Here is a 16,131-nt window from a genome sequence, read left to right on the forward strand (position 1 = left end):
CATTAGATTCAGGAAAGTATCGAAAACATGAAGAACAAAGTCTCCCCTGGACTTGAGTTCCTCTGCCTTAAAACATGTAAAGATAATATAGGGGATAGCTTGTGATTTTTTAAATTGCTTTCACCCAAAATCCCTACTTAAAACATAATATATATATATATATAAATATACAAGTACTCAAATGCAGGTGTCTGATGGTTTTATGCAATTAACATGGGGAAAATTAAAAAAAATGCTCCAGCACCACAGAGGCAATTGTAGCCTCAATACATGGGTTTTCCTGACTGAGTTTAGAGGTTAAAAAACTATGTAATCAGCTTTGTATCTTAATTGTTTTCATTAAAGTTGCAGAAACAAAGAGCAATGTTGGATGCTTATTTAAAGTAGAGCGACAATGCTTTGAAATGTGTGTGTGGTTGGAAACAGGATTAAGACGTCATTTTAGTGATAAATACGTTTTGTGAGCCCAGAGTGTTATAGTTTAAGTGGTGACCATTTTGACCGGCTGACACTGTTTATATATGCATTATAATAAATACATATACCAACAATCACTTGATGTTAAATTGACTTTGTTTAAAATGTAGCGTCTTTGTAAGGATTTTAACTGCAGACTTGACTTATTGTGCTTTTTTTTTTTACAACATAAAATAGAAATGTTGAAAAAAAGTGTAGTGTGGTTCATAATTAATCATTACTTTGACAATTTCTATATTTGGGATCAAATGGCATTTGTACAGTAGCTTACTGGTGGTTGTCATAAATTCAGTTGAGTATGTTTTCTTCATAACATGACATTATTTGGTTTTCTTGTTTGTACCAAGCAAACGCAGGTTTTTATCTAAAGGCAGCAGAGTTTAAAAGTGAATATTTCCTTTTCCTACTGTGATTATCTTGATTTTAACATTTTCGTCGTTGCCCACTGCTTCAGTGAAATGCCAGTAAAGTGAAGCCAAATACCATCAGTGAAGGCTCTCAAGGTCATGTTGATTCTGGTTTTTTTTTAGTTGACGTAACTGAACTTGAAGTTTTGCTTGAAGACGATTGGTTTCTCCAGTTCTAAAATGACTAGTTGGTCAGTTGAGTCTTGATTCTGTGGTGTTGATTAGCCTTGATAAAGCTATTGTGTAACTTATTATCCCCCGCTACAAAGTGGAAGGGGGATATAGGTTTGAGTTTCGTTCGTCAGTCCGAGTAAAAGTGGACAGCTTTTCTCAGAAACTGTATTGACCCTGTGGCTTCAGGGTATCAATACCTTGATGGAGTTTGAAAAAAAGAAGTGCACAGTAATCTTTATCCGGAGTTATTGCTCTCGTTTTGTTTTTCTTTACTCTGGGTGAGTTTGTGTGTTTTGACCTACCACTGTTGCCGTAGTAGTCGGAAGTCACCGACAGTCTCTAAGTTCTTGTATTTTGTTTGTTATATAAATCACTACCGATCACGGTAAATGTTAGCATGAGCATATACATGGGTTTTCCGACAGACGTTAGCATGAAACTAGCGGACTTGTTGTATCGTGGTATTTTCTATTTATAAGAACACTAATATGTATGTCACATATGCTTGTATGTTTAAGTGTACTGTTTGATAACACTCCTAAGACTGTGTTTGTGAAAGTTAAGCATAAACGGTGTATTATATAAATCACTACTGATCACAGTAAATGTTAGCACAAGCATATACATGGGTTTTCCCATAGACGTTAGCATGAAGCTAACATACTTTTTGTATCATGGTATTTTTATCCCCTGCCACAAAGTGCGAAGGGAACATAAGTTTGAGCGGCGTGCGTCCAAGTTAAAGGGGACAGCTTTTCTCATAAACTGTTTAAGATAGGATAACCAAATTCGGTGTGTGGCTTCAGGGTATCAATACCTTGATGGAGTTCGAAAATGAGAAGCGCACAATTATTTTTTCCAGAGTTATTGCACTTGTTCTGTTTTTTTTGTGTGATGCTGATGACACTTTATTGCCCCATAACCTTTATTAATTATCACAAGTACCCATTAGCTCATGTTATACATTATTTGTGTCTGCAGGCTCGTCTAAACTCTTTCCTGTGTCTTGTCCAACATTAACCTTGAATTTATGCCTTTTTATTCATTTTAAGATGTTTTGCTCATTTCAGAATTTGAACTTCATCTTTTGGTGTATTAAGAATTATGCCATAAATTATTATTGATAGATGAGAAAAAAACAGTCTGTGTGCGTTTTAAAATAAACTGATAAATGTTTCTGTGTACCTTCTGAGAGGCGTTCGAGTACCCCTAGGGGTACGCGTACCGTAGTTTGGGAACCACTGGGTTAGAGTATCAGTAGATTTATAATATTATGGGGTAAATCAACAAAAACCTTTAATAAACATTCAATGTAGGGGGTAAGATTAGGCATTTTAGATGGTTAAAGTAATTAAATGTCAGTATTGTAAGTTTTTAGGGCATTTAGAGCAAAAAAAAAAAAAAAACGAAACTAGTCATTCACAGCAAATAAAGACTCAATCTACTAAGCATGTTTCAACAATATATCTATACAACCACAACCCATTATTCAATTTGGAAAAATGTACAAACTGACTTTAAACAAAAACAAATGAGCTGTAGCATGAAACAAGTATTACTGTACTATACTTGTATTTATCTGTATTAAATGTGTATATTTGTACATTTGTATTATTTTATTACTTTTTCCTGGGGGTGTACACTTGTTTTTAATCCCCATTTAATTATGTTTTAGTGTTTTTTCTTTTCATTCAATATTCTGGAGTATCTGTTAAAAAAAAGAAAAAAAAAGCTATTTCCCCCTGAGATAAATAAAGAAAATCTGATTCTGAAAAAAGACAACAGCTTATGTTAGGCACTAAAACTGAAGTCATTTAAAACTTCATCTTCTGTGCTCTTGGTGAACTTTTATTTGTCCCTTAAATAAAGACCAAGTCAATGAATAATGAACAAACTGTAAAACAAAAACTCTCTCAGTTTTAAAGCAAGAATACGTTCAACTAATGCTAAATCATCTCTGATGAGCGTGAAATAGAGATCGTGGCCTAGCGCAGGGAGAACCTGCTGCAGGCAGTTTTGTAGAGGACCAGGAGGGTCGCGGCTCCGACGGCGCTCAGTGTGATTCGGCTCAGGAAGTGTGTCCTCCAGCTGCTCTGACACCCGGATCCACGAACCTGACAGCAGTCGCTGGAATCAGTGATCTAACAGAGGAAACACACACAATAGGAAAACTGCACCCAGCTGGAAAACTGTTACATTCGTATAAAGAATGTGGGATTGCATCATTTTTTTTTGTATTGCATTTGAAAAGTCCCACAGTAACAAAGTAAACAAATACAAACATGATTTCTGCCTTACCTGTGGTCGCTCATGGATCAGATTAAGCCATACTGTACCAGTGAGTTACAGTGTCAATGACAAGCACTTCTCATTACACTCTGATAATCAGCTTAATGTACATTTAGATAATAACCTTTACAGCAGGGTCATCCCCGCTAATGATCATAAACACACTTATATGGTGATAACAGGAGTGGATGGTGGGAGTATCTAAACACACACCTTCATCACCATGGAAACTGTGAAGAACTGAAGGATGACTTTCAGGAACAATCGCTGCGTGTGCCCCATGGAGAGTTGACGGTGAGAAACCGTGAGACTGGGCGGGGCTGAGGTAATACTGTAAGGCATTCTCACAGATGAGAATGTTTCTTTTTATGAATTCTATGATGATGTGTCATTATCATGTGGGTTGTAACCGTAGTGGAAAAGCATAGAGTAAAGATGTAAAGTTGGCATGAAGTAATCAGATGTAATATAGGAGGACTCACAAGTGGATGTTTTTTTAACTGCTTTTTAAAGAGTGAATAGGAGGATATGGATCTTATTGGTGGAGGTAAATTATTCCAGAGCAGAGGGCCTCTATAATAGGGTATAGAAAATAATTGTCATTAATACTGTCTCTAGTACAGTATGATTGTACATTTGAAGTGAAAGTAAAGACATTTACTTTCACTTCAAATGTGGTGTCATTTTTCATTTTGAAAAATGACAGAAACAAATCGATTACAAACTATTCTTGATTTTTTTTAACGTCTTATTCTAATTCTCTCACAACTGATGTGACCTATTGTAACCGCATTTTTGAATAATTTAGAGCCTAGGTTTCCAAAGCGGGGTACGAAAATTGTCATGGGGGTAACGTGAATAGAAATTTAAAATAACATTGAGAACTAGAATACAAATGGACCAGCAGTCAGGACTCAGGAGCCTCCATGTATTGCTACAAATGACACATTGGCCTGTGTAAGACTGCCCTCTAGTGGTGAGCAAATTTAATACATGGCCAGTCGCACGGCTCTCACATAAACTTAAGTGAATTTCATTGACCGATTTACACCTGTGACTGTCAATCATTCCATTGTGCGCGGCTAACTGACGACAATGAATAAGTGGTTGAATAAAAATAAAACATCGACAGCTACCAATGGTTAGCCCATAGCTTAAGCATCACAGCATGGCAGACCAAGATGCTAGCAGCGCTACATTAGCATGGCTACTAGCGTGGCCATGGACAGCAGCGAGGAGTCAGATGCAGAGCCTCCTTATGCAGCCTCAGAAATAATCTCATCAAAAAAGCATAATTATGAAATTCAGCCAAACATTGTAGTTATGTGCATCCAACCTCACCCTTCTCATTATAGCTATAATAAGTTGTATTTCACAGTTTCAGGGTGATCAATATGTTGTATTACTGCTATATGTTCAATCAACAAATGTTTAGTAGATTTATTTTTCCCAAAAACATAGATTTGTTTTGCAATAAAATGCCAGTAGGCTAAATAATTAAATAAATAAAGCAAACAAGTGATAAATAAGATGTTTTCTTGAGTGCTTCCAGATATTAAAGGTCTGAAGGGGTACGGGATTGTGGAAAGTTTGGGAACCACTGATTTAGAGGATTATTGCTGCAGTAAATTGACTTAAAATGACCCATTTTACTGTCATAAGGAGTGAATATTGTAGAAAATCATTAATATCCACACTAATATTACTACAGGTTTGCAATGCCCCACAAAATCATGTGTTCAAACATGCTTGCCGACAGTAAAACAGTCCCCTCTCTATCCATCCATCCATCGACTATTAATAAAGTTGAAAAGTACAAATAAAAGTTAAAAACTGATTGAGTACAGTTATTAGGTATCGTTACACTTACTGTACACCACTGGTTCTGGAAACATGGGCATCCACTGTATATCTCCTTTAATTCAAACACTCCCTCCTCCACCTGTCATCCCTTTCCCCTCCTAAACTCCCTCACCCTGCGTCCCCCCTCCCCCCCTCACTGTCTGTGTGCTGACAGCTCTGTGTCACACTGCTGCTGACTTATGGGCTGTGAGGACTCTGCCTTGTCAGGAAAGACTCTCTTTTCTTAGAATACAAACGCAAAGCAGCACGCGCACGCACGCACACAGAGTCAGGTGCACGCATGCCCTCCTCCACATACCCACACACACGTGCACGCAGGCCCTCCTCCACATACCTGTTGGAGAGCGCCAGAATTCTGACGAGCAAACACTGTTTTGTTGATGTAGGTTTAAATCCTGAGCAGTCAGTTATACACGATTAGTGACAGTATTTAAATATGACCGGTATGAATTTAACTGCTCAGCAGACGATTACCTTAAGGTAAAAAAACATTTATTACTGTACCTTAGTGGCTTTCTTTAAAATGTGCATTTTCAAATACAACTTAAGCATTAGAAGATCTTGATACGTTATATTTAGTTTTAACGGTAAAAGATCAGAAATGCAATGAAGGACATTTCTAAAACCAGAGGTTGGTGCTACATTTTTGTAATTTCAGCTTTTTTCTATTAGGCAGGTCTCTTAGATTTATAGTTAACATTTTCAAGTTTTAAAAATGTTAAACTCAAAGCTGCTCTGGGTTTAATTGAGCATTTCCATTTTTTATTTTAATTTGATTTACAAATTGTATCTATGAGTGCTAAATTCTCCAGGTGTTCATAAAGGGTAACAGATTTATTGTATTTCAACGTATCAGTTACAAGTTCTTAAAAATGTTAAACTCAAAGCTGCTCGGAGTTTATTTGAGTTTTTGCACTTTTTTTTTTTCTTGACAAATTGTATTTATTATGTGAGCTAAATTCTTCAGGTGTTCAAAAGTAACAGATTTAACTTGTTTCCAAGTACCAGTATTCTACAAGTTATTAAAAAAAATAACATATGGAATTTGCTGGTTTTAAAAAAAACATTTGTTTTAAGTTTTACCTTAAGTACATTTAGTAGCATGTACATTTTTACTTTTACTCAAGTAAGAGAGCCACTTCAATATTTTTTATTCAAGTATCTATACTTTTACTTGAGTACTGAAGACTAGTATTTTTGCCACCTCTGAAAGATGTACAACATTATTTAGTTTTAGATTAGACGTATGAGGGAACTTGAAAAATGTTTTCAAAATTTTTGATTTGTGTCCTTTGGAGTATTTTTCTAGTTCAGTTGATATTTTGTGTTTTCTTTTAACATTCTGGCATGTTTGGGGGTGTATTTTTGTAATTGTTTTCGTGCATTAAAATCATGCTTAGGTAGTCTTTTTTTATCCTTTTGATGTTTTATTTGTAACTTCCTTGTCGTTTTCTGGGTTTTATAGTCATTTTGTGTATATTGTGTTTTTTTGTTTTCATTGTTTTCATCATTAACTTAACTTACTTATTTTTTGTTGTGAAACTTTTCGGTGTTTTGGGATTTCTTGTGTATTTCGTTGTTTTCAATTTGTTTCCTTTTAGAGGTTTTATTTGTAATTTTGTTGGAGTTTTTCTTGTTTTGGATGCATTTCATTTCGTTGTTTTGTGTATTGTGTTGCATTTTATATACCTTTGCTTAATAAAGAATTAGTCTCTTTCACATTTTTCAGTTTGTTGTTGAGAGTCCCTTCAGCAGCCGTTTCTTATACCTTAAATGCCCTCATGTTGTGTATCTTGATAAATAAGGAAACTTGAAGATGAATCTTTGCTTTCCACATAAATGTGCCGTTTTCCTTTCAGACTGTGAAGAACTCCATACGAGCTATTAGTTTCACATGTAATGTTGGATCGTGGTTGACTGACCGGGCTAATGAAGTATGTGGAATTGTGTGGATGCCTTCACTCAGGTATGGCTGTTTCACTACTTTCTATAACACCGGTGCTCAGGAATTTATCCTGAAATCTGTATCTAATTTGGTCTTTCTAAATTTAAATTTCCTTCTCCTTAAAGGCAGATATTGGCAAGTTTTATCACAGCGAGGTAACAAAAATGTGACCGTCAGATTCGAGGGGCCAAGTTATGAACATTCTGGTCAGTATTTAGAATAACGCCCAATCTGAAAATTAATACAAGAAAAAAAAACTAAGGGTTTTTATGGTCATTTTGTATATTTTATTGTTATTTTTGTAATCAGTTTAGATGTTTTTTTGAGTCATTTTGTGTATTTTTGTTTTCATTTTGTATTTCTTTGTTATTTGTTTGTGTTTTTGTTGTCATTTGTGTTATTGGAGTAATTTTTTGTATTTTATTGTTGTTCTCTATAGTTTTCTATGGAATCATTTTTGTGTATTTTTGATATTTTCTATACTTTTTCAGTTTTTTTCTGTATTTTTATTTAAGTCATTTTGCACGTTTACTTTAGGGGCTGCACAAAATTAGACAGAGGGCCGCATGTGGCCCCTGGGCCGGCAGTTGCCCATTTCTGCCTTAAGGCTTCATGCTTACATTTGTGTAGATGTTTGCAGGAGAGAACAAACCTGACACAGCAGACGACGGAAACAGGCGACTTGCTTGTGCAGGTCTTTAGTCTGGATCACGAGCTGGTTGCACGTGGCCTGGGCATCTTTCTTTGAGTCCAGAGAGAAAACCAGCTGCTCCACGGATCAGAGAAACACGCGTTAGGAACAAACTGTAATGAACAATTAATAGGATATAATACATAAATAAAAGAAAGAAGGTGGGAGCTGCTTCTAGGGAAGCTTCATGTGGCCTAAAATAAGACGAGACTGTAAAAAGAACATAAACCATTAAAAAGGCAACCACTGTAGAAGATGCATTGCCAGGTGTGGTTTTATGTGTTTGAAGGAGGACGTTTAGCTGATAAGACAATTTTTATGGAGAATTATCAGCTGTTTGTGTGTGAAATACATTAGAGACACTCTACAAATTAGTGCATGGAAGAAATAAATGAGAAAAAAACAGAGAAAACAGAAAGTTGTCCCATTCAGACCTTTTACAGAGTTAGTTTAGCACTTTGTTAGTGCTAGAAATGCTAAATTTAAGTTCTGCTTGGATAGTTTCATCAGCACAGACAACAAATCCAAGCTACTGTCAGTGAATTGTAGCTTAAAATAATGATTCGTTTACCTAATCAGGAGAAGAACATGTCCTATTAAAGGTTAAAATTAATGTTTCATTGTTTACTTTTACCACTTTAATTAAAAGTGACGTATAACACAAGACGTTAGGATTAGGGAACTTGCTCAACATCCCAATGAAGGCACAGGTTGGATTTGAATCGGTGACGCTTTGATTACCAGAGGTGAATAGTAAAAGTAAACGTGCTGCGTTACAATACTTTAGTTTTTTTTTTTTTTTTTGATCATTTATACTTAACTTAATTTTGTTTTTTTAATCAGCACTTTTCCTTTCACTCTACTACATTTAAAAGTTAAAAAACATAATTTTACGCAATTACTTTTATTTTTGCCACCCCGTTACTTGTTATGAATTGAAATTTTAATATAATTAATCCGGAATGGGCGTGTCCGAGAGCACGAAGAGAACAACTTCCTTCTGGCCGGATTTTACAAAGTCATCAAAATGTCTGGGTTTCCCAGGGATCCTGAACGCATCTAAGTAATACATTAATTCAAAAGACTAACTCTGCTAATATTTACTCTATTGGAAAAATTCTACCAGTTTCTGAAAGCTAAGGATTTGTTCTTTACAGCCACTCACATTTTAGTTTAAGTTTGTTCAGATGTGTTTTTTTTTGTTTGTTTGTCATACCACATATTTTTCATTCACCTAAAAGTGAAATAAAGAGAACAAGGGAAAAACATTTATTACTGATTTGCTTCTTTTTATGCATATTTTGAAAAATACTTGAGTGTTTTTTTTCCCCACAAGATAGTTTTGATTCTTAAGCACATTCAATGTGAGCCGCTTTAGGACCTTCAGTCAAGTGATTTTCTAATGGGGGACTTTCACTTTTACCAAAGTCATTTTGAGTCATAGTATTTGTACTTTTATTGAGTTACTTGTTTTAGGTCTTTTATACACTTCTGACAATTACAAGATTGCTTCCTTAACTGTTACGCCACCACATCCCATACTGTAGTTAACTTTTACATTTTAACACAATGCACAATAAAAAAATTTTTTTTTAACAATATCGTGTCTCAACAAGTTTGATATCATTAAAGGATTATAAGTCAGCTGTGGCACAAGTGTTTGTGTACCTGAGAGGAGTGGTGTGGGAATCCCTTGATGACATCCTGAAGGGTCTCAGTGAGGTAGCAACACTGCTGACTCACACTGATCAAGAAGCTCTGCAGCTCCTCACTTCTGAAATACGTACATTAATGATTTAAACGTGTAAATCGCTGCTGACACAAAAGCTGCACCTTTGACATCACAAACATGGTGCACATATTTCAGGAATTGAACATGAAGGCAAATAACAATCACGTGCAAAATGAGCATCGTTTAATGTTTATCAAACCGGATATTGTAGGATTTTTTTTGTAGAATCACATATATATATATATATATCGCGTGATTAAACGTGAATTAGCGGGATCTTCTGAGTCCTTGCTGCAACAGATTTACAGCAAAACCAGAGGCGGTAGGGATTGCGCTGCAGTTATGCAGTGGAGCAGTTTCTGAGCAGATACACATCCAGTGGAAATCCAGGGTCAGTTGCATGAAAATCTAAATTCTGTGCATCCGACTAAAAGTTGCCTGATATGGAAAACCAATCAATCCCAAAAACGCATTTTACCCAAGGTCAGTAAGTTTAGCTCAGCGTGAGGTGAACCCTAAAGAATTGTCTCTATAGAAAAGGCTGTGATGATGAAGCTCGGTCTGCAGAAGATGCTCCACGATGACAGAGCAGACAGATTGATTGTTTGGACCGGGCACGGTGCGAACACACTCCATGTATTTTCCTGCAGACCGCCTCAACACAACACAGCAAACACAGCAGGTGGCCAAGCCTTCTCCCAACACCCCCCTCACTCTGACCCATGCTGTCACCCCACCCTGAAAACATCCACCCTAAATGATTTCTTATTTATATTCCTAAACCTCTGCTTGGGTTTGTTCCCAGCCCCTGGTCCTGTGGGATATTGATAGCCCTTATCTTAATGGTGCTTTTCCCTCACAGAAGGCACTGGGCAGCCAGCCGTCCCAGCCTCCTCACACTCTGTCAGAGCGGCGTGTAAACACTGTCAGTCAACCTGTGCTGCACTCTCACCTCCCTTCTTCCTGCTGTTAGTTTATCTAGGGGCTCGGGGAGTGATGATGGGCCCGGCTGGGAAGATTACTGAATGCTGAGCGGACGTCTAAATGTTGAAGGAAGATGCATCAGTGCCACTGGGTTTTTTTTTTAAAGCTAAAAACACTCAATCCTCGTATGGATGGATTAATGGATGTTACCTGGAACACAAGCCTTGCTCAAAGGCAGATATTTGGGTTGTCGAGCAGAGGCTGTTGATCAAAAACCTCTTTAGGGCCCTATTAATTCCATTTCCAGGTTTATTGATTAAGTTTAAATTAACCTGATGACATCATTCCAGACCGTAATGCTTAGACAAAAACAAATGAACACAAGGATGCATCAGTTAGTCCGAAACTAGGGGCCAGAATATTTTACAGTATTAGAAGCTTTCATTAACCTATAATGTTTAAAACTTGCACTTGTCAAGAAATGGGCGGACAGTAAAGTTAAGCGGGCATTGATGGGTTCCGTATTTTGGAGTGAATGATGAGTTGCATAGTTTAGACTGTGTTTGAAGAGGCCAGGACTAGAGTGGGGTGGGTCCCTGGAAACTTTTCCCCATAAAAAAGCATTCGATGTCTCACAATGACTGCGTTTCATCCATATTCTGTACATTTCCGCATTCAACAGTGGATTCCGTTTTCATTGGTCGATTCCGCGATTCTGTTAACATGGAATTTATAGGGTCCTACCTCTTTAACTTGCTTTAACCAAACCAAGATTCGATTCCAAACCAAACTCAGGCACGGATCAAATAAGCCGACTCTGGTCTGCCTGCAGAGGTCTGGACACGTTTGCAACCAAACTCTTGCTCAATTCCTGCAAGAGTTCAGCTCAGCATTGTGCAGCACTAATGCCTTTCACCTCGCAAATCATAAACACTGAAACAATAAGGATGACACTCAACGTTGAGCTGGAAGGCGACGGAGATGCAAATAAGTTTGAACGACTTCCAGTGAAAAAGGTGAAGCATCACTAAGAGAAGGATGTTGTGTGGCCAACAAGAATTGAATCTTTTTCAAGCTTTCAGGTTGTTAGAATAACGTTTGCTTCAAACTTATCCCACAGCATGAGTTAGAATTATAAAGAAAAAACATGGGCAACTTTTATCACAGTCGGAGCCAAAGAAGTGATTGTACCTGATCTGAGACTCACATCATCAACATTAATGTCAGTATTTAGAATAATGACCAATCTGAGCATTAATACAGAAAAGAACAAAGGGTTTGTCTGTTTTGTCCATTCTTGTTGACATTTTGTTTATTTTCATTGTTGTTTTTTATGATTTTGGAGTTGTGTTGTGTCTTTTTGAATCATTTTGTGTATTTGCTTTAGAAACCTCCGGAAAAAAAAGACAGAGAGCCGCATGTTGCCAACAGCTGGCCAGTTTTTCTGATATAAACAAAAAAATAAAGAACGTCAAGCCTTACAAAACAACATAATAAACGGTCAAAAAAGCATAAACCGAAGCGAGCATTCCTTCATGTTGTGGTAACCTACCCAATTGCTCCGACTCCCTTTAGGTCCACTATGTCCAGGTCCACTTTGTCTAAGTGTATCTGCTGCAGAGCTTTGAGCATCTTCTGCTGGTCCGATGGGTCCGTGATACCAATCTGACAAATGGCAAAAGCAATTTTCATGCTGGACATGTGCAGCATTTTATATCTGAGAGTTTGTCCATTTGAGACATTCAAGTCATGACAAATAATCATTAATGATTGTTTGAAATGAAAATTAATGGATGTGACGTATATTTATATAAGAAAAAAAACTATTGACATGAGCCAAGTATTACAATTAGATAAATAAAATCTGTATCTTAATGATCGATTCTGCAGGGAATTCAAATGTAGGATACAAAGCTATGCTAAAAGCACAGACTCAATAAACTGTAATCCAGACAAACAGTTGAGCAGTATTTAAAAAAACAGATCAATGACAATATATAGCCTTATTAGTAGAAATGCACACAAATGAAAATTCTTGGCCGAAATCCGAAAATTAAAAAAGCCAAGGCCGAAAACCAGAAGAAAAAGAAATCATTAGTCTTATAGCATTGATGGCTTTGAATGCATACTAACCACTAATATTAAAACATTGCAATTATATAAATCAATGTTAATGCTTCCAAGAATAAATAAATTCAGCGCACACGTCATTGCAACATCCCGTTTCGATCAGCTTTTTTTTCAATGAGCAAAGTGTTTTCAGTGGCTGGAATTTCGGTGCATCACTACTTATTAGATATATGCATTTGTTTTTTTTTTTTACCTCAGCCCTTATCTGTGCCTTTACTAATGGTCGATTATATGTGGGATGAATGTGAGCAGACACAGATGTTGGGCATCTCTGCCTTAGATTCACCCTCTGACAACAGGCAATCCTGGTAGTTTAATCATGGACTGATCTGTGAGAAACACATATCTCCTACCTCCTCCAGGTCCTTCTTGTCCATGGTCAGCAGGTCATTCCACAGAATATTATTGTCCTGTGCATATCAGAGCAGAAGAGTCTATGCAATGTGATTGAATTGCCATAAGATTCAGTCAGTGACCACATCCGTGATCCTGTATCTCACAATATTACATTAACTGTATTCTATTACACATAATGTATGTTTGAAACACAGTTTTATATGAACACAGTAGATTTATTTTTAGTGTGCAGAAGACTACTCACTGTCAGGATGTCACTGAGGTAGCCCAGATTGAGGCCGTGTAGTAAAAGCTCCAGGTCGGACATCTTGCTGACACTGTTAAGAATGGAATGCACGGTGACTCTTATTAGGGGTGGATTCACTAAGATCTGAAATAAAAGGTAATAAACATTTGGTGGCGCTCTTTCCTGACCTGCTGTGAGGAATTAACTAAGACTGCAGTGCAAATTAGTGTGCGTGTAAATGTGGTGGAGACCGCCCTTTTTAAATCAACATTTTGCTCGTTCAACGTGGAGAGGTGAATGCACAGAAGCATCAAATTATATTTGAAAAAGTTAAATGGCAGGCAGGTGGACTTCTCTGTCTGCTGCACAAACATTCAATAATGTAGAAAACAAAATAAACAAATAAAAGTGCTGTTTAACTGCTGGTAAAACTGAAGTTGATCGTGTGAACATTTGCGATTGAGAATATTTTAGGACAAAGTTTGTGTCCTAAACAATCATAGAGAGACATCTTGTGTTTTTATTACCCTTCAATAGAAGGAGGACACTCAGAATTGGTTGTGAAGAACTTAAAGAGAGCATTCTTCATGAAGGTGTTGCCTTTAGCAGACGAAGAATCAAAGGAAACCAGAATCTTAGCAATCTATAAAGAGAAAAACAAAAAAACAATAATAATACATCGTATTTGTAATGCACTTTACATTTGATGCCAAACCTCAAAGTGCTACAGGATTAAAACAATACAACAACATATATTGAAAGACAGGACTAAAAAGAGGCATTAACTGTTAAAATAACTTTCAAGTAAAGTAAATAAGAGTGATATTGACTTTTCTGGGACAGAAAATGAACAAACTGAAGAATACAACAGAAAACAAGACACTTAAATATAACAACAAAAAAAACAGATCTGCAGCTTTTTACATCTTTAAAAGCAGCCCCACTCTTTACGTTAACACTACAAAGGAGTACAGACCTAAATTAATGTGAGTGATAACTCAGAGAGAAAACCCAACTGCTGTAGTCGCTGCGTTGCCAGGTTGGATGTTGAACTTGTGTCTTGGCTGTATTTGTCTTTATGTCTATCAGTTAAAAACATTCTATTCTACCCAAACAATCGGAGCAACCTCCAATCAACAGTTCATTAACTTTTCTTTTAAATTTCAGTTTCCAAACAACTAAATGCAAAGTATTCAGTACAATACAGAAACAAACAAATAATGGGTTTTCCTCTATTATCAATGGTAAATTTTTTGAGCCTGACTGTTCACTCTGACAAGACAAATTTGGCGCTGGTTTATTGTGTCAGAAGGAGGTTCAGAGACGTTTTGGAGTTTATGAGTGAGATATTTCAGAAACACATGCATGTTGGGGCGTGGAAAAACAGAACACAACAGAATAGGTGTAATTGTGTAAGAAAAAATCCATAGAGCAACATATTGCAATATTTCACCGCGCTATTATTGTATCGATCCAAAAAATCATGTTTTTTAAAAAAACATTGAATTGTGCTAACATGTACATAGCACATAAACGACAGGTCACTTAGTGTCAGTGAACCACATTAGACCTTGTTAAACTACCTCATTCTTCAATGCATTTTAGCTTGGACGTTGATTGCACTTTATCTTTATAAAACACACTGGGCACTTTTATAGAATTTAACAGAATCAGAATCTGTTGTGGAAGCAAAAGCTAATCTTTAATCAGTTTGATAAACATAACACTTGTTTTTGATATTTGTACTTGAATTACAGTTAGTAACATCTACTTGTAGTTTAAAAAAAGTTAAATAAATCGTATTTTATACCATTTTGTATTAAAGGTGAAATTTGTCATTATTGATATCGCAATGTATATTGTATTGTTTAGCATTGGGCTATATTGTATTGTGACATGCAAATTGTGAATTGTATTAAAGCGGTAACTAAGTGCTCTGTAAAATAGTTTTAATGTTGGCAGAAACACTTTGTTTCGATAGTATTGGCATAAATAGTATGAATAGCATAAATGCTTCCAGAGCTGAAGTCATATTTGCTTATCTTAAAACTGATATCTGGAGTTTCTAAGAAATCTATGTTTATGTATGATTCTTTTGAAATACTAACTGGTCTTTTACTACGGTCTACTGCCGGTAATCATTCATACACATTAAGGTGTACAAATACAAGACAGCACCTACTTCGCCCAGCCAATATTCTTCGACTTCCTGGAGCAGGCCACTGTCAATCAAAGTGAATGCGCGTGCACCATCACTACAGCGCTCCAAAACTCCTGTTACCCATTCCATGATTGCAATCGTATAAAGCTTCTACTAAAAAAGAAAAGTCCGAGTACAAAGCTTGTGGATAAACGTCTTCGTGACCGCAACAGGATTTATCTCGGAGCTGCTTTTCAAAGGGGGATGGACTTGCTACTTTTAAAAGGAATACGAACGGTCTTGGATTTGGCAACATTTCTCATGGACAGGTAATAAACAAGTTTTAATCAAAAGTTTTGGCACTCTAACAATAAATGTGTAGTTGTTGTAGTTATGCGACCTTGTTATGATTTGCAATGCGCGTGCACAAACGTAGAGGCGTAGCTTCTGGTAGATTGGCAGAGGCAGGGGAGGAAGTAGAGCTTTTGAGGGTGGGACGTTCTCTCAGAAACTCCAGATAGCAGCTTTAAAGCAAACATAATAATAGTGTTACCACTAATACCCTGGCTGACCTGAGTATGTTTGAAGTTCTCGGCCAGGTCAACAGGACACATCCCTTTGTGTGTCTGTATTGATTTATCTGCTCCCAGCTCGAGGAGCTTAAGCACCGCTTCCTCTCTTTCATACTGCACCGCGATACACAGAGCCTAAAAATACAAGCACATATTAAGAGATGATATTAAACAATTGCCACCAGGGTTGGGGTCAATTACATT

The 16,131-nt window shown here is 36.7% G+C and overlaps 1 protein-coding gene across 1 annotated transcript in view; it reads right to left on the reverse strand.

Moving 5' to 3' along the window:
- Positions 1 to 2,855: 2,855 nt before the first annotated feature.
- The window catches only part of asz1 (ankyrin repeat, SAM and basic leucine zipper domain containing 1), a 38,362-nt gene continuing 25,086 nt past the window's right edge, over positions 2,856 to 16,131 (reverse strand). The window contains exons 6-13 of the mRNA XM_028450476.1: positions 15,928 to 16,062; positions 13,743 to 13,858; positions 13,234 to 13,306; positions 12,986 to 13,042; positions 12,055 to 12,167; positions 9,515 to 9,620; positions 7,808 to 7,921; positions 2,856 to 3,199 (exon numbers count right to left, since the gene is read on the reverse strand). Coding sequence (XP_028306277.1) covers positions 3,044 to 3,199; positions 7,808 to 7,921; positions 9,515 to 9,620; positions 12,055 to 12,167; positions 12,986 to 13,042; positions 13,234 to 13,306; positions 13,743 to 13,858; positions 15,928 to 16,062 — 870 coding nt within the window. The 3' untranslated portion in view covers positions 2,856 to 3,043. The remainder of the gene's footprint in view (positions 3,200 to 7,807; positions 7,922 to 9,514; positions 9,621 to 12,054; positions 12,168 to 12,985; positions 13,043 to 13,233; positions 13,307 to 13,742; positions 13,859 to 15,927; positions 16,063 to 16,131) is intronic.

This window comes from Gouania willdenowi, chromosome 6 (assembly GCF_900634775.1).
Source record: "Gouania willdenowi chromosome 6, fGouWil2.1, whole genome shotgun sequence".
NCBI classification, from domain to species: Eukaryota; Metazoa; Chordata; class Actinopteri; order Blenniiformes; family Gobiesocidae; genus Gouania; species Gouania willdenowi.